This window comes from Euprymna scolopes, chromosome 11 (assembly GCF_053919585.1).
Source record: "Euprymna scolopes isolate OS-2025 chromosome 11, ASM5391958v1, whole genome shotgun sequence".
NCBI classification, from domain to species: domain Eukaryota; kingdom Metazoa; phylum Mollusca; class Cephalopoda; order Sepiida; family Sepiolidae; genus Euprymna; species Euprymna scolopes.
Window position 1 is genome coordinate 104,440,085 of NC_136492.1, and position 23,694 is coordinate 104,463,778.

A 23,694-nucleotide genomic window follows, 5' to 3' on the forward strand; every position below is an offset into this window, starting at 1 on the left:
TTATGCAGTTAGCATTTGTTGTATTACTGAATACTTCGGTTAATATGTAACTTTCAATATATTTTTATATTTATTTACACTTTTCAGGCCCCAGTAAGAAAATGACGATCATTGTTAGTGATAACGTTCGAGCCTGTGTTGCCAGAGGAAGGGAGTACTCATTAGGACACTCGTTCTCTTTTATGGATGGATGCATCAGATATAACTGTGAATGCCATTCCGATGGATCCTGGGAATGTCCAGCTGAGAGAGCAGAGGACACTTGCCAACATGGACGAGACAGACAACCTACCACATATCCAGATCATACCAGACCAGAAAATACGAAAAGTTAGTTAATTTTTTCTGTAAAAATAAACATTGGTAACTTTACTAAAAACAGCATCGTTATAAAACAAAATCATTGATTAAATTGAATCTTATTGCTTATAAATTATTTTAAATTTCAGCTCATACCAGAACGAGGGTCGTTGCTGTCGGTACTGTGATCAGACACTGTACAGTAGATGGAAACCAATATCCTGTGGGACGTCCATTCTCTTTTACTGAAAACTGCTTCAGGTTTAACTGTGAATGTCAATACGACGGATCATGGGAATGTCCTTCCGAACGCTCGGAATACATTTGCGAACTTAAACCAGGACAAAGGATCGTAAGAGGTATGTTTATAATTAAGCTTTATGTTTTTCTATATTAAGGAATTAATAGTGATTCATTATTTTTTTAATGGAACTTTATAAACTATTATTACGTTATAGTGTTTTCTAAGTTTGTCTCAATAGAAACATGAACTGTTGATAAAATAGAAATAGAAATTGGTAAACATTACTCAGGCAGTAGTTATTAGGATGTTAATATCTTTATACTCGAGTTTGAATCCCACGTAATTCTGATTTTTTTTATTTTTTAACTGGATACATTTTCTCATACATTTAAAGAAATTAAAATAATATACAAAAACTTTACTTTTAAATAAGTAATTTTTATAGGTATAATTTGTTATTCGACATTAGCTAAGGGGGATTTTTTGGCTTAAAATATAATATTTTATATATTTAAAATGAAAAAGTTCTTTTCTAAAATAATTCCAAAGATTTACATAATGATTCCCGAGTAAGACAAGATACACCTGAATAATAATTTGGGTGGTTAAATCGACCAAACCTTAAAATGAATAATCCAAATAAACAACACAACTCAAGCAGTGGATACAAACGAAATTCTATTATTGAGTAATAAACAGAATGATTCTGCTAACAGCCCTCGAACTTTGCTTGCTGATTTCAAAGTCAGCATCGGTATCTACTGCGTCGCCCTTATCTATTACTCTAAGTTTTCTCTAAGAACGTAACGAAGTGAAAATAGTGGATTTTAATTTTTTTTCTGAATTTGAGAAAAATAATTTCTTTGTAAACTTATATTGATTTTGTTGTAGATCACCGAAAGAACACATCTTACTCACGCACGGACCATTTCGGTTGACTACAACGTGCTACTACCATTGAAAATAGCCTCCCACTATTATAAGCTGCACACTAAATCTGCAACTACAAATACCATTTCTTGCACTAATATTTATACATTATACACGCGTTTTCTTAGTTGTTCCTTATATTTTATGTATTTCTCAATATTTATTTAATACATGAATTGACATTTCTAGACATATATAATAAATTAATGCATTTTAACTAAAATATGTACGTTTTATTTTAATAGAAAACGTAAACTAAAGATAATTTATATAATACAAAGTAGAATGGAACTTTCTTCTGTGCCCTTGATCCGTATAGCTTTCGATAAATAAACAACATTTAAAAACGTGATTCTACTGTAATAAAATGCGGTAAGAATATTATTAGGGGAATTTTTCTGTATTACACCGTTCACTCCATATTAATCACTACACCCATCGACGATAAAACGGATAATAAAATAAATTTTACAAATTTATTATATCAGATTTCGAATACTACACACAACTCATATTATACAAAGTTGAATAGTATTTTATTCTGTACAGTTGATCTGTATGACTTCCAAATAAAAGAAAATCACAAGCTGCACAGAATGTGATGTTTGAAATGCGTCGACTTTTTTTTTTATTAAATCCGATCAACAGTTCTCCCAAGGATTACTAATTTCTTTCCGGAAATAGGGCTGACTAATTAGACTATACACAATACGAATTCCTCACGCTTCAACCTATAGCACTATAAGAAAATACGGTAGACATTTAATATAAGTCACATTTTTTATTACACCGTGTGTTCGTTCACTTCATTTAAACGATTAGATGACTAATCGAATAAAGTTTACACATTTGCGTTAGATTTCAAATTATACACTCACATTAAAAATTGTATTACTTGTGATATTCTTAGAGTATATATAACTAGGTGTCTGTTACACATTTTTATAATAAACACGAGTACAATAAATATAATGTACAATTGTTGTTCATAACACATTTGTTTTTACAAAGGAATGACCACTTATCAAGGCCAGAGGACACTCGAAGATAAGGTTTAATAAGTGTACAATGGTCAATGGGACAATGACGTAGTAATTGTTAGTAGTTGAAATTTGGTAAATGGGATTACTTAAGGGGAACGGCTCATCAAGAACTTGAAGACGACCATATTATAGTCAGCCGGAAAGCAGGCAAATGGAAGAGAGTTCCACAGGTGTGCAGTTCTAAGAAAGAGAATTTGTTCATTTAATCCATGTTTAGTCTTAGGCACAGTTAAAGAGTGTGGGAAATTATTGATAGTGTTTTCAGCTAGACGAGAATAATTCGAATTCTATGATAATTAGTGCCGCGTTTTTTTTTTTTTTTTTTTTTTTTTGCTTATATTTTATCAGTAATAAACGTTTTACAGGTGCAGTCGTTCCTTGCTTCGGTACGTATGACAGCAGAATTTTTAGCACGTCCGATGATCGCTATAACAACTGGTTCGAACGTTTTTCAGCAGACAATAAATAATCTTGAGTTGTTTTTCAATCTGCAGCAATTGTTTGGTAAAAAGTGCCAAATATAAAAGTACAGAAAACTCCTTACCTTTACATGTGTACATTAATGGATGAATGATCACTCTTCTTGATGAAATTATACGCACGTTAAAATGTTGACTTTTATTTATCAATTGCCCCCTCCCAATTAATGTACGTAATTAATATTTAAAGTTTAATATATATTAATGTATTTACATCTTTCAGGCCCCAGTAAGAAAATGACAATCATTGTTAGTGATAACGTTCGAGCCTGTGTTGCCAGAGGAAGGGAGTACTCATTAGGACACTCGTTCTCTTTTATGGATGGATGCATCAGATATAACTGTGAATGTCATTCCGATGGATCCTGGGAATGTCCAGCTGAGAGAGCAGAGGACACTTGCCAACATGGGCGAGACAGACAACCTACCACATATCCCGATCATACCAGACCAGAAAATACGAAAAGTTAGTTAATTTTTTTCTGTAAACATAAACGTTGGTAACTTTACTAAAAAACAACATTGTTATAAAAAAAATAATCATAAATTATATTGAATCTCATTGCTTATAAATTATTTTAAATTACAGCTCATACCAGAACGAGGGTCGTTGCTGTCGGTACTGTGATCAGACATTGTACAGTCGATGGAAACCAATATCCTGTGGGACGGCCATTCTCTTTCACTGAAGACTGCTTCAGGTTTAACTGTGAATGTCAATCCGACGGATCATGGGAATGTCCTTCCGAGCGCTCGGAATACATTTGCGAACTTCAACCAGGACAAAGGATCGTGAGAGGTACATTTTTAATTTCGCTTTTTGCTTTCCTCTAGTTAAGAACATAAATATAAATTGAAATCCATACCTTTCCTCTTTTCTATCATTGAATGATTGGATGTAGAAAATCGTACGTGTTAAACTCTTTTTTATTCTGTCTACATTGCTTGGGTAATATGTAACTTGTAATGTATTTTAATATTTGTTTACACTTTTCAGGTCCCAGTAAGAAAATGACGATCATTGTTAGTGATAACGTTCGAGCCTGTGTTGCCAGAGGAAGGGAGTACTCATTAGGACACTCGTTCTCTTTTATGGATGGATGTATCAGATATAACTGTGAGTGTCATTCCGATGGATCCTGGGAATGTCCAGCTGAGAGAGCAGAGGACACTTGCCAACATGGACGAGACAGACAACCTACCACATATCCAGATCAAACCAGGACAGAAAATACACGAAGTATGTAACTTTTATCGAACAAAAAACATTTATGAATTTTTTTTAGATCAACATCACAACTCTTTGTGAAACTCCTTGCAACCTATTCTCGGTCTTGCAATTCTTCAGGGTCTTAGATGAAACTTCCTTATACTTGTATGTTGGTTTCGAGAAGTGCCATTTTATTAATTTATTAATTTTTGTTTCTTGCTTCATCTTTTTTGTTCTTATTTTTTAGTGTAATATCATTTAATATTTGTTACATATCAGAAATGCTCTTCACTTTTTTTATCTTGATTATTAGTTTTTGGCCATGTTTGTTATTTACGATTTAGTGTAAATCATTTCGAAAGTTTAATTTGTTGAATAAGTTATTCATTATTAAAAAGTCTCTTGATTTTATCTCATCCCTTATAATTTTTTTTAAATTTCAGCTCATACCAGGACGAGAGTCGTTGCCATCGGTACGGTGATTAGACATTGTACAGTAGAAGGCAACCAATACCCTGTGGGACGTCCATTCTCTTTCACTGAAAACTGCTTCCGCTTTAACTGTGAATGCCAATCTGATGGATCATGGGAATGTCCTTCCGAACGTTCGGAATATATCTGTCAACTTCAACCAGGACAGAGGATAGTGAGGGGTAAGTTGCCTCCATTTAGAATTATCACTTGTATTGGAATAGTAGTACCTGTGTTAGGAATAGCAAATTTTTACCCTCGTCTTTACTGAACCCTGTCTAGTGATTAGAGACACACCTTAATCAATAGGGATAAACCATTTCAACAATGGCCTAGATATAACCTTGTCTGGGAACCAACACGTTGTATGCTCAGTCGCAAAGGGGACAAAGAATAAATAAAGAACTCAAATCGCTTTTTCTTTTGTACAACGACATTTATTTCCTCATTCTCTCATTACCACTGTGACGTCCCTAATCTGATCGTCTTCTCGAACGTCATCCACGTCTCTAACATAATCTCCTTTTTAACACGATCTCTTTTTTAAAGCCTTGACGTCATTTCGCATGCATTTGCATATGTGCATCCACACTATGCTACACAGACTCTGTTGGTATTTTTGTTGGTTTCAAAACACTCGCTCTTTTTTAATTTATCTCTACTTATATATAAAAGCACTTTGTCTGTGTGTGTATAAGTTCGTTCTTCATGGACTTCGAAACGGCCGGGTCGAATATACTTTATGTGTCTGACAGTGTTCTTAGATAGGTTTTGTGTCTGGATGCCCCTTATAAGTGTCAAAAATCGATAATCGAAAAAATCCAATTTAAGAAGGAACAGTCCAGTTAACACTCTGATACAACCTAACAAATGCATTTTAGAAGGTTTATCCCTTGCAAAAGTAAGAATGATTGACGTACATAATCTATAGTAGGTTCTTTGATAAGATATGAACGTTTCTATTAATTTTTTATTTATTGTAGACTACTGTACACTCTTTACCCTTATCCTCGAGTGGTCTTTGAACCTTGATAAGTGGTTATGCCTATTAAAAAAAATCCCCATCTTTTCTTAGTTGTTTCATGACGTTTCGGCCAACTATTCCTCTGGCCTTCGTCCTGACTGCATCCACTGCAATTACTGCCTTCCGTAAGGCAATAATTGCAGTGGATGCAGTCAGGAAATTCAGAGTTCCTATCCCGTCATGGTTACAACCTGACGAAGGCCAGAGGAATAGTTGGCTGAAACGTCGTGAAACAACTAAGAAAAGATGAGGATAATAGTCCGCAACAAATAAAAAATTAATAGATAATTCTCATCTCAATAATGAATTCCAATTAAATAATATATGAACGTTTCTGTTTAGAGTACAACTGAAGAATTTAGTTTTTTGCATGTAAAACTTGCATTTACGTCAAACCATTATATAAAATAACTTTATGAAATCAACCGTAGCTTGTATTGCGGTGTGGGGCGAAGAACAAGCAACAATCAATCGATTCAATTGAAAAATGGGAAATTTCACCGATTTCAATGGCAATAAAAGTATTGGAAGTGTGGGACGCTCGTCAATTCTATTTCAATCCCAGGCAACGTCAAGTCTCTCTGCTAGTTGTATATATTTTCAAACTGCTGCATCAGCATCATTTATTTACAAGTATTTTTTTTATTCTACGTCCTTTCCTCATTGCACTTCTGGTATGTGTACTTGAGATGATATTTGTCCGAAATGGGATCAATCGGCATCGGGGATGGGGCACAGCACATATCTGATCGCCGTATTGCATTGCCTACGATCCATAGAAGCATCAGTGATAATTTTGAATCAGTTCCTTATCTTATGTTGAAGACTGTAGACGCAATGACCAAACATACTTTCTGAGTCTGTTTTCACTGTTGTAGAATTGGATTTTATCTGACATCTTCTCACTTTCCTCATCCATGCACTGTATATTTACTTAGAGCGTTACTCAGCCAATGAAAGCGTCTCGTTATAAGCAACTGCATGTGCGTGATAATGATTTTGAGCTTTGATATAGGAGATTCTGCCCAGTAATCTGATGCGCACCAATCCACGCAAACAATTGTCATTGAATATCTCCTGTTGCAGTGGCCAAGTCTCACCTCCTTAAAGAAAGACAATTACCATTCATATATGATTATTATGCTGAGCTAGTTTTCAGTGAAGATGATTTTACTAACGATTTACCACTTATCGAGTGAGCGCCAATACGATGGATTGCCAGATGAATGGTAATGAATATTACACTAGGATCGAATATAATCGAATGAATAAAATTGTACAACATATAAGTACGGTTTATGACATTAAATATTGATATGACCGTGTTATACCCTTCAGGAAGTAATCTTGTTTCAACATAATCCGTAGATGGTAAGTCCTTGGAAAAAAACTCTGTTCATGCAAATTCTGTTTTATGTTAGACACAAGGTGGAAGGAAAAAGTTATATCAAGTTATGGTAGAAAAGACGCATCTTGTGTGATTTTAAACAAATAGCGTAATGACTCCAAATTGGTTAGAAAACGCCAGTTGAAAGAGAAAAAGTTATTTTATTTAGAAAGCGAACCATGGACTCTTTTATAAATAAGACACTGGTTACATGTGATAAATTTGAGAATTCAAGATAAAATTTACACATCATAATAAGGAGCAAAGCAGTCCACACAAATAGTTACATTTCAGTTTTTGAAATAATTCAATGGCTTATTATTGCAAGACTTATTTATACAAGGGCTGTTCCAAAAGAACTCAAAAAACTAAACCATTGGAGAGCGACAAAGACGGAAGTGGTACCATTAAAACAAGCGATATTTTGTGCTCTATAATTTATTTTTCTACAACCATCACTATTCTTAATGCACTTTTGCCAGCCTCTTTTGAAGCCTTGGTCGTAAAAGTCTAGAACGTGTTTTATCACTTACATCTCTGCCGCCACTCTGGAATCGTCGAACCCATCTCCTAACTCTGTTGACATCAACTGCATCAGCTTCATAAATGTTGGATGTTGATCTGTTTAATTTTTTTTCTGCATGGAAGAATTCAATGACGCATCTCCGCTTCTGACTCATGTCCATGACAGGAGTTGCTTTCTTAGATTTTCATGTCGTCAATATCTGCAATGCAGATATGAAAATTTCAAGTGATAAGTGAACTAGTTCAATTATAATAACAATGCAATCTGCAGTTCCAGAATAAAAAGAAGGAAATATTATGCTTTGAACATCACTCATATAAATTCATACGTCATCGAACAATTAAAATTTAAGAAAATTTCACAATTTTTAATCAGGTTCCAAGAATATGACTACAATTTGGTCGTCTTCAAGTCCAATGTAAACAAGTTCTTGATTAGCCGTCCCCTTAAGTAATCCAATTTACCAAATTTCCACTACTAATGATTACTATGATATGTTGTCCCATTGACTACTGTACTCTAATTAACCTTCATCCTCGAGTAGCTGCCGGGCCTTTATAAGTGGTGACTCCTTAGTTAAATACAAGTGAAGCATGCAGGGTTCCCCGTGAGTGCACAGTGAACGAGACAGAATGACTAAGTTCAGCATTTTGCCCTCGCCATTTAGTCCCAAAAGTCTCTAAGAGATGTCAAATCCTGGTAAAAATGAACAAACGGTGCAGTTTTAGGCCTTAAATTATGTGAATTTGAGTTCTGCACCATGCAAAAAAAAAAGAAATGGCTAAGCCCATTATCCCCCCCCCCATTTAGCCTCAAAAGTCCCCAAGGCCTTAACATATTTAAATTTGAGTATAGCACCATGCAAAACTGCTAAATAGACATACACAGAAAACTTTAGACAAATATGGTACAATATTCCCAAAAATGGAGTGTTTTTATTAGCCCTTAAAGAACCCCTGGGACATACCCAAGAGTTATCGTGAAGTATAGACAAAAAAACTTATATAGAAATCAGTTAGTTACAACTTTTCATAAAGTTTTATAAAAATGCAAAGCGTCAATTTTTTAATAAGCACAAAAGTGTGAATTTAAGCCATTTTAACCTGAAGGCACTCCTAGGGGGAACCGCAGTTTTCCCGGAAAATCCGTTTTACTACATTTTTACTCATATCATGTTTAATGTTTGTGCAAAATTTCAAAATATTTCAAGGCGTAGTTATTGAGAAAAGTGCAGACAGACGAACGGACGAACGGACAAGGGTGAATTTACAGGTTCACCCTCCATTTGTTGGGGTACGAAAATAAAACTTTCAGAGAGAAGATGAACATTGATAAATTTTAAACTTTCTTTAGAGTAATTATGCAGTATGCAGTACTATTATAAGTTATAGATTTTTAAAATAAAATATTTGCGGTCCTATTTATAGGACAGTGAAACTTAGTAGGTTTAAATGCGACGAATTACAAAGGATATTAATTGAAAATTAAGTGTGACAGACCAACCCATGGCTGGAAGCTTGACCGCATCTAAAACCTCCGAGAGATTCTTTTATGCTACTCAGCAAATGTGTGCTCTGGTACATTAAAAGCTAGAATGGAATTTTTTATTTACTTTTGTTAACTCCCAGCAATGCATATTGCCACTTAGGCATAAGCGACTACTATGATAGCGGCCAGATTTATTGGATTAACCTCAGTGGAAAGTTTGACAGTAAGGTGTTTGTTCGCATCTATATTATATTTCTTCTCGTCTCTCTGTTGGTCATTTCCACATTTTCTCGAAAACTACTGGGCCTATCTGTCTGAAATTTTGTATGCAGATTTTTATGATAAGATGCAGCGAACTAAGTATTATGGTATCCTTTCTGATGCAGAGTTATTGATTAAGAGAGATTAACAAGCATTAATATTTAATGCAAAAATGAGTAAAGATTTTAATCAACCATGAAATCTGACATAAAATACTCATTCTAAGTCAACGGGTTATAACTTTTGCCCGTTTTTAACTGGTTAAAAAGTCTACTTACATTTAAATTCATGTATGTTGGTATGTTGATATTGTCCAGGGAATTAATTTTACTTTTCTGCAAAACAAAATATATATATATATATATATATATATATATATATATATATATATATATATTAGTGTTGGGACGATTAATCAGAATTGGAATCGAGAATCGGAAAAATCGGAGCTTTTTGGTGCATTGGAATCGGCATCGGAATAACAAAAATTGTAGCTTTTTTTCCGATGCAAAACCGATTCCTTAAATTATCTTTTATATTTGATTTTGGTTTAAGAAACATTTTCCACGGCTTATAGTAATAATAAAATAAAAAATATTTGTTGATTTGAAACAACCAGTAAAGCCAAAATCTACAGATCACTCCCTCACAAATGTGTTTTTACGTTTGAGAAAATATATGCACATTTAAAATGTTTGTTGTTTATTTTTTTAACAGTAATCAGGAAAAAATAACACCTTTATAACTAAAAATTTGGAGATTTATAAAGAATCGGAATCGAAATCGGTAATTGTATTGGAATCGGAAATTTAGTACGGAATCGGTAATTGTATCGGAATCGGGAAAAATATAGGAATCGTCCCATCACTAATACATATTAGTGTGTGTGTGTGTGTGTGTGTGTGTGTGTGTGTGTGTGTGTGTGTGTGTGTGTGTGTGTGTATGATTTTGTTACCACAAATATTAATTCTTTTCTATACAGGTCCAAGTAAGAAGATGAAAATCATTGTAAGTGATAATGTTCGAAGCTGCGTTGCCAATGGAAATGAATTCCCATTAGGAAGCCCCTTCTCTTTCCTGGATGGTTGTATCAGGTATAACTGCGACTGTCATCGTGACGGATCATGGGAATGCCCAGCTGATAGGGCTGAGGACACCTGCCAACACGGTCGAGATAGGCAACCAACCACAGATCGTACCCGGCCAGAAACAACAAGAAGTGAGTTACTTTTAAATGATAATAGTGTTATTTAATTTCTCATATTTTATAGATGATTTTAATAATACCATCCAATACTAATATTTGCAGCTCACACTCGCACGATGGTCGTTGCCGTTGGTACCGTGATCAGACACTGTACAGTGGAGGGTAACCAATATCTTATAGGCCGCCCATTCTCTTTCAATGAAAATTGCTTCCGGTTTAACTGTGAGTGCTATACAGATGGATCATGGGAATGTCCTTCTGAACGCTCTGAATACATATGCAGGCTCCAACCTGGACAAAGAATTGTCAGAGGTAAGCATTCTATCTATGTAAAGAATATGTTAAGATATTTCACGTTCGTACGTACCTTATGATCGCTTACATATTTCAAAAATGAGATAGCTTGATCTGCTATTAATGATTCTTTTGAACCCCTCCTAAAATAAATACCCATTTAAAAATCCATTGTTTCAAACTTGAATTCTATGGTTCTTTTTACTAAAACAATTAAATGTTGAATAAATACATTTGAAAAGGTAACATTCGACGATTGAATGATTTGAAAATATTTTGCTATTAATTGGTTTTATGCAAAGAAGCCAGAAAATATATAGTGTTTCATACAGAGCTGAATTGTTACAATTTTAAATAGATGAATAAAATAAAATAGGCATATTCGTATTATTTATTTAAACAAAATTTAGCTACAAATGACAATAGCAATGTTTCTCATACGAATATTTTCCATGGCAACATTTTTCCATACAAATATTTTTCCATACAAATATTTTTCCATGGCAATATCTTCAATTGCAATATTTTTTCATAGCAATATTACCATAATATTTTCCATAGCAATATTTTCCATTGCAATATTTTTTCCATAGACATATTTCCACAGAAATATTTTTCACAACAGTATATTTCCAACACAATATTTTTCACAGCAATATATTTCTGCGGCAATATTTTTCACAACAATATATTTCGATAAAATTTTTCCCAGAGCTATATTTTGCCACAATATTTTCTACAACAATGATTTTCATTGTGATATTTTTCATAGCAATATTTTTCAAGGGATTATTTTCCACAAAAAATTGTTTTCCATAGCAACATTTTCTATAGTATTATTTCCCACAGCAATAGTTTTCATAGCAATATTTTTCACAGTAGTATTTTTCCATGCAAATATTTACTATAGCAATGTTTTTAATAGCAACATTTTCTATACTAATAAAGAGTTTTTCATAGCAATATTTTTCACAACATTATACCACATTGCAATATTTTTCCACTGAAAAGCACTATCATATAAAGGAAACCATTAAAATAAAATTACTTTAATAAAACATAACACTTATATTCTTCTCATCGTTGACATAACATCATTTTCTCTTACATCCAAATCTTTCCTTCAGGTCCAAGTAAGAAAATGACCATCATTGTCAGCGATAACGTCCGATCGTGTGTTGCCAGAGGAGTCGAGTATCAATTAGGAAGATCGTTCTCATTCTTAGATGGATGCATAAGATATAATTGCCAGTGTCATTCCGATGGATCATGGGAATGCCCGGCTGACAGGGCAGAAGATACATGCCAACATGGCCGAGACAGACAACCAACTACGGGTCCAGATCGTACCCCATCAGAAACAACAAGAAGTAAGTTTTATAAATTTGTCCAACTAATTTTGAATATTAATATTTACAGCTTGAATTAGGATGACGGCCATTGCTGCCGGCGCGATAATTATACGGATTAGACGTTTACCTATATATTCTATTATTGTATGATACTCTGATCATTTGATGAGCGTCTCTTATTGAATATGTTTTTTTGTCTTCCGAAAATGTTATGATATCGTCATTGTCAGTAACTGAATGTTGTATAATTCGTATTATTTGGATTATCTGAATCACTGTTAGCATCTTTAAGTTGTATTTTCATAGCATTTCGGTCGATGTATCCTTCAACTTTCTTCAGGCGTACCTTTTTTTTTTTTTTTTTTTTTTTTATTACATTTTCACCCCAAACAAGGCAAATTGCCACTTTGGTGTAGGGGGCTACTATCAGGGGCAACAACTACTGGGGTACTATGTAGGGATTTGGGCAGCAAGGTGTCGGTTCACGTTACACTTGAACTTCTGCATGTCAGTACTGTTGGGGAAGCAGGGACCTGGAATGGAATTCCAGAGTCTTGCGGTTCTGGGGAAGAAACTATTGGAGTAAAAAGATCTTTTACATCTAGGGACCTCTACAGTGTGGGGGTGGGATCTAGTAGCCTGTCGGGTTTGTCGAGGGTGCTTGCGTCGTGGGGGCACAAGTGATTGCAGTTCGTCAGAGCATTCACCACTAAAATACTTGTAGAAAAGGCAGAGGGATGCAACATTTCGTCGATGGGACAGAGGCTGAAGCTTAGATGCCAGTTCAGGGCCTATCAGGTTTGCGACTCTCTTTTGAACCTTGTCAAGGAGCGAGAGACTAGTAGCCGATGCACCAGCCCAGATGTGGCAGCAATACTCCATACATGGGCGAATGGTGCCCTTATAGAGGTACAGGATACTTTCGGGTGTTAGTAGTTTTCTAGCACGGTAGAGAGAGCCTACCTTTCTTGCAGCGGCCCTGGCAATGCCTTCAATGTAATTGTTCCAACTCATGTTTCCTGTGAACGTTAGGCCAAGGAGTTTGAAAGATGGACTCTCAGATAAAGAGTCGTTGGCCATTGCTATGGGTGGTAGAGAGGGTTTCTTGTAATTATTGAATGAAACTAGTTTAGTCTTGGCAGCATTGAACGCGACCAACCACTTTTGTCCCCATTCCACTACAGATTGGAGGTCTTCCTCTAGTGTTTCTGCCATTTCTTTAGAAATGTGTTCATTCGTCTTCCTGTCGTGTCTGCCATAGAGTGTAGTGTCATCAGCATATATACCCATCTCAGAGGCAATGTTGTCGGGGAGGTCATTTATGAATATCAGGAACAATAGAGGTCCAAGGATAGAACCCTGGGGCACTCCCGCATTTGTCGAACTCGAGAATCTTTTTGTCGAACTAGTAATCTACACGAACTTTTAAACGGAACGCCTTTGAATATACTTAAACTATATCACACAGAGCACTTGGATAAGTATATTTCATTCATTTTTTATGGGACGTATTTTATTTTTTGTATTACTTAATATTATTACGTGCATAATCTATATAATTATAAAAATACAAATGCCCTTGTAACGATGTATGTAACCCACTTTCCAGTTTACGACATCCGGTTGCGCAAGCGCATGATCTGCGCACTGAAATATTAACGCTATTATTTCGAAATTATTATTTAACACGGGAATAATGGGGTTTAAAATAACTTAAACGTAATACAGAAATCAACGTTGTAAAAAAAAATGCAGACAGTATTAATAATTGTTTATTTGGATAATTTAAACGCGAAAAAAAAAAGAACAATTGAGGCGCTGAAATTATAACGTTATTATTTTAAAATTATTATTTAACATGGGAAGAGTGGGTTTAAAATAACTTAAACGTAATACAGAAATGAACGATGTAAAAAAGTAGATATATCAAAATTTGAATTTAACTATAATAAGTATCTGTTCAGTGCACATTTACCTAGAAGTATGGCCAACCACTTATAATTCAGTGACTGTAAATTTTAGTTTTCAAAAATAATCAATTATAATAAACAGAACGACTCATAGAAATCTATCTATATATTTTTTTTTCATTTTAATATACTTTCATAGAAATGTTTCTGTTATGTCAAAAAAAAAACTATTTTCTTTACGTCACAAGTGTCACGCTCATACATGAATTCTATAGCTAATATAGCATATTGACCCAACGGGTCACGGGTAGTCTAGTATATATATATATATATATTAGGCGCATAATAATATTTAATAAATAAAATAAATAAATACGGCTCATAAAAATTAGGGGCGACTCACACACACACACACACACACACATATATATATATAAATATATATATAAGATTTGTTGTTGCCGTTTTTTAGCGATATTAGCAACATCGAAACGTTGTTATTTTCCCCCGCCTCCTTTGCGTTTTTAAAGAGCTATAAGCTCTTTTTATTATATATATATATATATATATATATAATGTGTGTGTGTGTGTGTGTGTGTGTGTGTGTGTGTGTGTGTGTGTGTGTGTGTGTGTGTGTGTGTGTAAAATGGGTTAACGAGCGAAAAAGTGTATATTTAAATGAGTGGGGTCACCAAAAGGGGACTCTCCATAGGCACAAAAATAAAAAAATTGTCTCGGTCATGTAATATTTCTCCTCCAATGACCGAGGACAGAGAAGGTGAATTGTAGCATCAGAACAGATACTACACTGTGATCTTAGGCAGTGCTAGTTGTTGTTTGTCTAATTGTAAAGTAACTTTGATATTGTTTAATGTTACATTAGACATGAGGGGAATTTTGTACCTGTGTGTGTGGACGTACGTGTGCGCGTGTGTGTTTTAATGTGTCGGATTTTGATTTATGTGTGGAGGTGTATACATACACATGCATGTATGTGTGAGTGCGTTTTGCATTTTGTTTGTTTGCGTGTTGATAATCAGCTTTGTTTATTTCTTATGAAATCTTTTCCTGTGTAGAAGTAATTGATAGTTTGGAAAATTGGAATTATATGAACGTATTTTAAAACATAAAGGTGTCTGTTTTCTGCGATTTTTATGTTACTCTTATGTCAGGCCATTCTATTGCTAAGATTTTTGGTGGCGCCTATGTAAAATTTGTTGCATGCTGTGTATCTTAGTGCATATATTATATTTCTGGAGATGCAGTCTAGGCCTTTTTTTTATTTTGAATGTTTGTGTTGGGCTTTTGAATGTATGTGTTTCCCTCTATTATTATGTCACAAACTCCACATCGCTGTTTGTTGCATTTTGTAACCCATTTTGTAGTGTATTAATTGAGTTTGGAGGAGGTTATGATGTGTTTTTGGTTGGCGTTTGCTTTTTTATTATTTTTTGTTGTTTTAAGTATATTGTTTAGTTTATCGTTTGATTGAGTAGGATAAGCTTTTTGTTATCTCTGTAAATAGTTCTGGGTTGTTTATATTGTGTGTAGAGACGCATGCTAGAATTTGTTTTTTGTTATGTTTTTAAGGGTTTCTTAGCTGGTCTACTGGTATTTTTCTGTACCTTTACGTACTAGTTGTGGTGGGTATCCTCTTTTCCTCGGGGTTATTTGTAGTTCATTTAGTCGGATCGATCAGAGGTGGTTGTCTGACTATGATGCAGATTCTGCGTGCCAGGGAGTAGGGTATGGATTTTAGACAGCTTTTGAGGTGATGGCTTTTTATATATATATTCCTGAACTACATTACTTGAGGTACTTGGGTATGCATGGTCGATTTTTTATCCAAAAGGGTTTAAAATAATATTAGTTTAGGATTTCAATCAGTATTACACATGTATCTACATTGGAAAAGATCTAGTAGGCTTAATTGGTTTAAGCTTTATTGGAAATCATTTGAATAAATGATATTCTACACAAAACACCTTTCATGCAATGCTTAGAACATCCTTGAATATTCCTGCAAGATTGAGGATTAAAAACTTTAAAATTAATGATAAAACAATCTAATCTTGTATCGTAGATCGGAGGTCATAAATTTCCTCCATCAATCTTCGATTAAATTATGGTAAAACAAAACTGCAATAATTATTCGTCCTGGATCCTCATTGACCAATTTAGTGAATGCATGGGTTAGGAAAATTACCTTCCGTAATTCTAACGGAGTAAGATGTGAGTGGCCTTTGGAAGATTCTAGAGATCAAATGGAGTTATCGAATTACCAAGATGTCAGCGATTGCACTAACCAGCGAGTGGTATCGTTAATAATCTGCTAAAAGTACTCTATACTGTCTCAGACATGCCCTAAGATTGGTCGTAGAGATAATTATCAACCAAATGATGGAAACAGAAGACAAAGACACAAAATTGAACCGGAAGCACACAATCGAGAGAGATTTGATCGTAATGAGAAAAACTGGAGTGACAATATGAATCTGGCTTCAGATTGAAATGATGATTATACCTTGACTGTTTCATGCCTAAGTCTAAGTAAGTAATTCTAACTCTTAAATTTCGAAAAACAATATTAAAGATACGTTAAAAAAGGTCAGCTTCTGATCACCATTGATTCTTTTATTATATTTAAATGAATTAGAAAGAGAAGCATTCAGGGGTGAGTAGGATGATGAGTGAAAATTGTTAAAAGGAGTTTACTCACACATTTTCAGAATACTGAGCAACGTCGGGTATGCCGGCCACGTAAAAATACTTCCTTTGACTTATCTATGATTGTTTCGGTTTTGGTTTTGAATCATTGATAACTAGCCTGCGTGCCTGGCGTTTACCGGGTGCTTAGAGGTATGTGTTGAGCCCCCCCCCCCCCAAAAAAAAAGGTGGTAGTAGGCAGGCTCGAACCCGTGATGCGAAGGCGGAAAAGAAAGTGAAAGAAAACCTGCCGTCTTACCCTCGAGTTCGGTTGAGGGTCGAGCTTCAAAACGATACCAATCTCGTGAAAATCCGTCGCTCCTGTCGAAAGTTATAGGCATACATACATACATACATACATACATGCATACATACATACATACATACATTTAAACAGACAGGTGATATTTATATAATAGATTATAGTATGCTAATTTACTTAAACTGTGTATAACTACAGTTAACATATCTTGATCTACTATTTTCAGCTCACACTAGAACAATGGTGGTGGCTGTTGGCACCGTGATCAGACACTGTACAGTCGAGGGTAAACAATATTCTACGGGACGTCCATTCTCTTTCACTCAAAACTGTTTCCGGTTTAACTGTGAATGTCATTCTGATGGATCATGGGAATGTCCTTCTGAACGCTCAGAATATATATGCAGACGTGAACCTGGACAAAGAATTCTAAGAGGTAAGAATATTATTTGTATATTTTAAATAATCTTATCTTTCTATTTATCTATATTTCTATCTTTCTTTCTTTCTCTCTCTCTCTCTCTCTCTCTCTATCTATATATATATATATATATATATATATATATATCACACATATTGGTATATATTTTTTATGTATGTATATTTATGTGTGTGTGTTTGCAAGTATATGTATGTGTCTGATTGTGCGTGTGTGTGTGTGTATATATCATCTCCTACCTATTCTCCATCTTACTTGTGTGTGTGTGTGTGTGTGTGTGTGTGTGTGTGTGTGTGTGTGTGTGTGTGTGTGTGTGTGTGTGTGTGCCTGTGCATGTACTTATGTTTGAACGATTAAGTACATGTATGCATGCGTGTTTTGATCGGGAAAGACAAACAAAAAAATTAACCAATATGTGTGTGATATATAAGTGGGTGGATGTGTGTGAGTGCATGTGTGAGTGTGTAGGTGGGTATGTATATATGTATGCTCCTACATATATTTCTGTGTATATGCGTGTGTATATGTGTATATACCTGCGTGCGTATGTGTATGTATATGTATATGTACATATGTATGTGTGTGTGATTGTGTGTGAGTGTGTGCTATACATGGGGAAAGAAAGTCATAAAAAACATAAAAACCTTCACCAAATGGACCAAAAGCCGCCTCTTTGAACTTAACTCTGACTGGACACTACAAACACTTAAATGTCTGAGACCACATCACTCTGAAAAACGCATTTAGTATCAGCAGATGTAAAAATAACATTTCAAACTCTCATTAAAAAAAAAAAACTTTTTACGAAAATATCTGAAGAAAGCGAAACAAAGCTTGAAACGCGGTATAAAAATATTTTTAGATAAAAATATGATAAAATGCTGAAAAATCCACAATTGTTGATGGCTACACTCTTTTAAGTATACATTTTTTTCTCTCGTTGGAACTACAAAATCATCGCTTTAAATATATATATATATATATATATATATATATATATATATATATATATATATATATATATATATAGCAATGATCTCTCAAATAAGATTGAATGCTATTCTTTAACATTTATGTAGATGACACAGTTATCCATAACAACACTTTGAAGAGTATTAATCAGATCTCCCTTTCGAACACGAGTACGCAATGCAATGGAGAAAGAAGGCTGGTTACTTTTTTAATACATATCGAATCCTCACTTTGCCTTAACTGAAATGAATGTCTCTCTATTTGAATAATTCGCCCGCTTTGATGATCTCTAGGACTGAGCTTCACACTAGATTTCAAACAGAAAACTTATATCAATTCTGTTACTAAGGTCGCTGGAAAAATGGTTGAATTCTTCTACCGTTCCAGAGAGTATTTCACTTTTGATGTAGTCCTCCACTTGCATAAGACAGATTTAAGGAAGGGCTGCTCTGAACTCACTTGATTTGATGGTGTAGTACAAAATCAATTTTGGAATCAAGTGGTGTATAATATCTTCTCCAAAAGCTTTTATTTCAGAAGATGTGTTGCTAGTCTTTCTCTACTCGATCCTTATTTTCATGGAAAACGATCAAGTAAACTCTAACTCTACTAACAAAATTTCTAAAAACAAAGTTTCTTCTAAAGTCTCTCATCCTTGGAACACGTTGCCATGGGACTGCATCCATGCAGACTACAACATGTTCGTTTTCAATTTTAATATCAACTAATATTTGGGGGGGTCATCCTCTTTGGTAATTAAATTTTGTCTATTCCATTCATCGTTTTCAATCCTCTCATAATATTGGTCATCGGTCTATTCTATGAGTTTATTTTTCAGTATGTAGAGGATGTAAATGGTTGGTAGTATTTAATGACACTTACACTAAGCTTCTTTCTTTTAACAACTACAAAAAATAATTCTCAGCAAACCATTGCCATGGCAAACCCGTCTTTCAAACTCCTCTGCCTGCATGCAAGAAATACATTGAAGACATTGCCAAGGTTGCTGCAAAGAAGGCGAGTTAGCGCTACCGTGCGATAAAATTACTCGCACCAGAGAGCATCCTATATCTTAAAAAAACCACAATTCACCCATGCATGGAGTAATGTTGCCACATCTAGGTTGAAGCATCTGTCACAATTTTTTTTATTTTGTTATTAGACAGTTTAAAGAGGTTCTCCGATCTAATTGGTCCCACACTATCAGACAAGCTCCAGTCCCTGTCCCATCGCCGCAATGTCCCATCCCTATGCCCATTTACAAGTACTTTATAATAGAATGTGCTTTGATGAACTTATACCTTTTGTTACCTTTTGATATGCATATCTCCGACTAAACCAAAAAGCAGCAAAGTCCCACTTCTTCATTGCTAAGACCCATATATGCCACAGAGACTGCTACTCTAATAATTTTTTCCTTCGAACTACTAGACATTGGAATTCCATCCTGCTTCCCTGACTGTACCTACAAAGTCTCCTGTAGATATCCAAATTGTAGCCCTTATGCTCCAAGTGGCAATATGCGTTGTTTGGGGGTGAAAAAGATTTGATTTTTAAAACATAATATACAATTTCATTAACCTCTGTCCTTGAGTTGATTTTGGCCTTAGTGGATGATGACTTATTAGTATAAAACTATATATAATTATTTTTTATTTGTTTTAAAAATTAAAGTCAATACAACTTTATGAACCAATATCTTCGATCTTCAGGTCCAAACAAGAAAATGACAATCATTGTCAGCGATAATGTTCGATCATGTGTTGCTAGTGGACACGAATACAGATTAGGACAAGCGTTCTCTTTCATGGATGGATGCATCAGATATAACTGTGAATGTCATTCCGATGGATCATGGGAATGTCCAGCTGAAAGGGCTGAAGATATTTGCCAACATGGCCGAGATAGGCTACCAACCACAGATCCCGATCATACCCGACCTGAAACAACAAGAAGTGAGTTATTTTAATGATTATAGTATTTAATTTAATTTTTCATAAAACTGTTACTAATTCAAAAGTCTTGTATGAAAAAAATTAGTATTTAATACAATTTTAATAATATTTTAATAATTTTTAATATATTTATTTGTAGCTCATACTCGGGCGAGGGTTGTTGCTATTGGAACAGTTCTCAGACATTGTACAGTCGAGGGCAGCCAATACCCGGTTGGTCAGCCATTCTCTTTCATTGAAAACTGCTTCCGGTTTAACTGTGAATGTCATTCTGACGGATCCTGGGAATGTCCTTCGGAACGCTCGGAATATATATGCGCACTCATACCGGGACAAAGAATCGTCAGGGGTAAGAACATTATTATGTTTTTTGTTTTTTAATATATATATATATATATATATATATATATATATGTGTGTGTGTGTGTGTGTGTGTGTGTGTGTGTGTGTGTTGGTTGGTTGGTTGGTTGGTTGATTGGTTGGTTGGTTGGTTGGTTTTGTTTTATGGCATATCAACCCTTTTCGGGTTATTTAATGCCGAATCCAAAGATTTTGAAGAAAAATTTTTAATAGAATATATTCTTTGTGTTCAAGTCGGTTTCTATTTAACCCATAGTTGGGACCTTAACAAGTACTACCACTCTGGGTCAGAGTGGACCTTGGAGCAATGGTAATTAAAGGGTGGCTCCACACACCTCAAAGCCTCACGACTAGATATAGTTTAAGGTCATATCCAAGGACCGTGTGTGTGTGTGTGTGTGTGTGTGTGTGTGTGTGTGCGTACGCATGCATATATGTATATATATGTATATGTTCATATATATATATATATATATATATATATATATATATATGTATATATGTGTGTTCATATATATATGCATATATATGTATATATATATATACATTTATATGTATATATATACATATACATATATGTATATATATATATATACGTATATATATTTACATATATATATGTATATATATATATATGTATATACAAGTGTCAGAATTAAAGTTAAATTCTTTAGATTAAAATATACATAAAAATATATTTAAGTTAAGAATTTATTGTTTGAAACATCAAAAAATTATATTTATTTTCCTTATCCACGGATTTTTAATAATGGCGCCTATCATCAGAGGAAATGAAATGCAATTACCAGAATTATCAGTTGTAAATAAACATTTTTTTTCATCAGCATATATATGTAAAAAGTTATTAAAAAGTCTTAAACGACATAGATAAAAGATATCACACAGCCTGAGCAATCCAACATTGAAATAAGTTCAATTATTTCCGGGGTGTTTCTGCCAGGTCGGAAGAATAATAATCCCAGGGGGAAATTGGAGGTAATAGAGTTATCCGTAACATTTGAAACAAGTTCCAAATCGGAGGTGACATCCAGAATGTGTAATGATCCCATAATGTAATTTCTAGGAATAAATGAAATTGTAAATACTTCTGGCGAGGCAAAGATCTGCTGATGCTGAAGTTTAGAAGAAATCCGGAATCCTTGTAACATATTAGAGATCAATATTAATTTCATTTGATATATCTCCATCGATTATAACAACACGCATGTGGATACACAAATATCTAAAACTATATATGTCAAAACATGCCTTCATTTGGTAACCATTTAGACAAAGTCATTTTCCAGTCCGTTCCTTACAAATATGGGTTCATAAGTGCCGGGCCGATCAATTCGGCTTTTAGAAGACAGTCTTACATGATGAAAATGAGAGAAAGAGAACTAATGTAAGAAGAAGAAAGAGGAAAAAGAGAAAAAAAAGGGTAAGTCGATGAAGGCTAGCATCGCTCGCAAATCCAGATGTAGAGACACTAGACAAAACAGGGGAGGGTAGAACGGTAGCCCTCGATATATCTAAGGCTTTTGACAGGGTATGTGACGATGGTCTTCTAAGGAAAATCAGATCATATGGTATCACTGGAAGAATACATAATGTAATTAAATCATTCTTAAGTAAGGGAAAAATCCAGGTTGTCCTCGATGGTCGTATATCTAAACAATATGATGTAAATGCGGGAGTACCTCAGGAGTCCAACCTTGGACCTTTATTATTCTGATATTCATAAATGACTTCCTTCATAAAATTGTCTCTGAGATGGGTATATTTGCCGATGACACCACTTTCTATAATAGGCACGAGGAGAAAACAAATGAACACATATCTAAAGAAATGGCAGAAACACTAGAGGAAGACCTCCAATCTATAGTGGAATGGGGACAAAAATGGATGGTCACATTCAATGCTGCCAAGACTAAGCTTGTTTCCTTCAATAATTACAAGAAACCTTCTCTACCACCAATAGCAATGGTCAAGAATACATTACCCGAAAGTACTTCCTTTAAACTCCTTGGCCTAACGTTTACAGGAAACATGAACTGGAATAGATAAATTGAGAGCATTGTCAAAACAGCTGCAAAGAAGGTGGGTTCTCTCTACTGTGCTAGAAAAAAACTACTTATGCCTGAAAGTATCCTGTACCTCTATAAGGCCACCACTCGCCCATGTATGGAGTACTGTTGTTACATTTGGGATGGTGCATCTGCTACTAGTCTTTCACTCCTGGACAAGGTTCAAAAGAGAGTCGCTAACCTGAGAGGTCCTGAACTGTCATCTAAGCTTCAGCCTCTGCGCCATCAATGAAATGTTGCATCCCTCTGCCTATTCTACAAGTACTTTAATGGTGAATGCTTTGACGAACTACACTTGTACCCCGTTGATATGAATACCCACCAACAAACCCGACAAGCAGCGTAATGTCACCACTTCACAGCAGAGATCCCTAGGTGTAAGAATTCTGCTTTCCCAACTGTACTGACATGCAGAAGTGTAATGTGAACAGACATCTTGCTACTCATATCCCTTCATAATATCCCTGCAAGTTATGTCCCCGATATTAGCCCCCTACTTCAAAGTGGCACTGTGCCTTGTTTGGGGTGAAAATTGAATTAAAAATAAAAATAAGATCAAACTTTTTGGAGGAATAATTGTTAGATTAAGGTTAAAGTTTATTTAAAGTTAAATCCCTCTGCCTATTCTACAAGTACTTTAATGGTGAATGTTCTGACGAACTACAAGCACTTGTACCCCCTCAACGTAAATACTCCCGACAAGCAGCTAAATCCCACCCCTTCACAATAGAGATCCGTAGGTGTAAGAAGGCCTTCTATTTCAATAGTTTCTTCCCCAGAACTGCTA

The 23,694-nt window shown here is 34.7% G+C and overlaps 1 protein-coding gene across 4 annotated transcripts in view; it reads left to right on the top strand.

The window, feature by feature from the left end:
* Positions 1 to 23,694, top strand: part of LOC145288028 (uncharacterized) — a 593,135-nt gene that overhangs the window by 379,533 nt on the left and 189,908 nt on the right. For all 4 annotated transcript variants that reach the window (XM_080136036.1, XM_080136037.1, XM_080136039.1 and 1 more), the window contains exons 88-99: positions 88 to 330; positions 450 to 659; positions 3,220 to 3,462; positions 3,586 to 3,795; positions 3,994 to 4,236; positions 4,650 to 4,859; positions 10,346 to 10,582; positions 10,673 to 10,882; positions 11,992 to 12,234; positions 17,321 to 17,530; positions 20,218 to 20,460; positions 20,600 to 20,809. In XM_080136036.1, the coding sequence (XP_079992162.1) occupies positions 88 to 330; positions 450 to 659; positions 3,220 to 3,462; positions 3,586 to 3,795; positions 3,994 to 4,236; positions 4,650 to 4,859; positions 10,346 to 10,582; positions 10,673 to 10,882; positions 11,992 to 12,234; positions 17,321 to 17,530; positions 20,218 to 20,460; positions 20,600 to 20,809 (2,712 nt within the window). The remainder of the gene's footprint in view (positions 1 to 87; positions 331 to 449; positions 660 to 3,219; positions 3,463 to 3,585; positions 3,796 to 3,993; positions 4,237 to 4,649; positions 4,860 to 10,345; positions 10,583 to 10,672; positions 10,883 to 11,991; positions 12,235 to 17,320; positions 17,531 to 20,217; positions 20,461 to 20,599; positions 20,810 to 23,694) is intronic.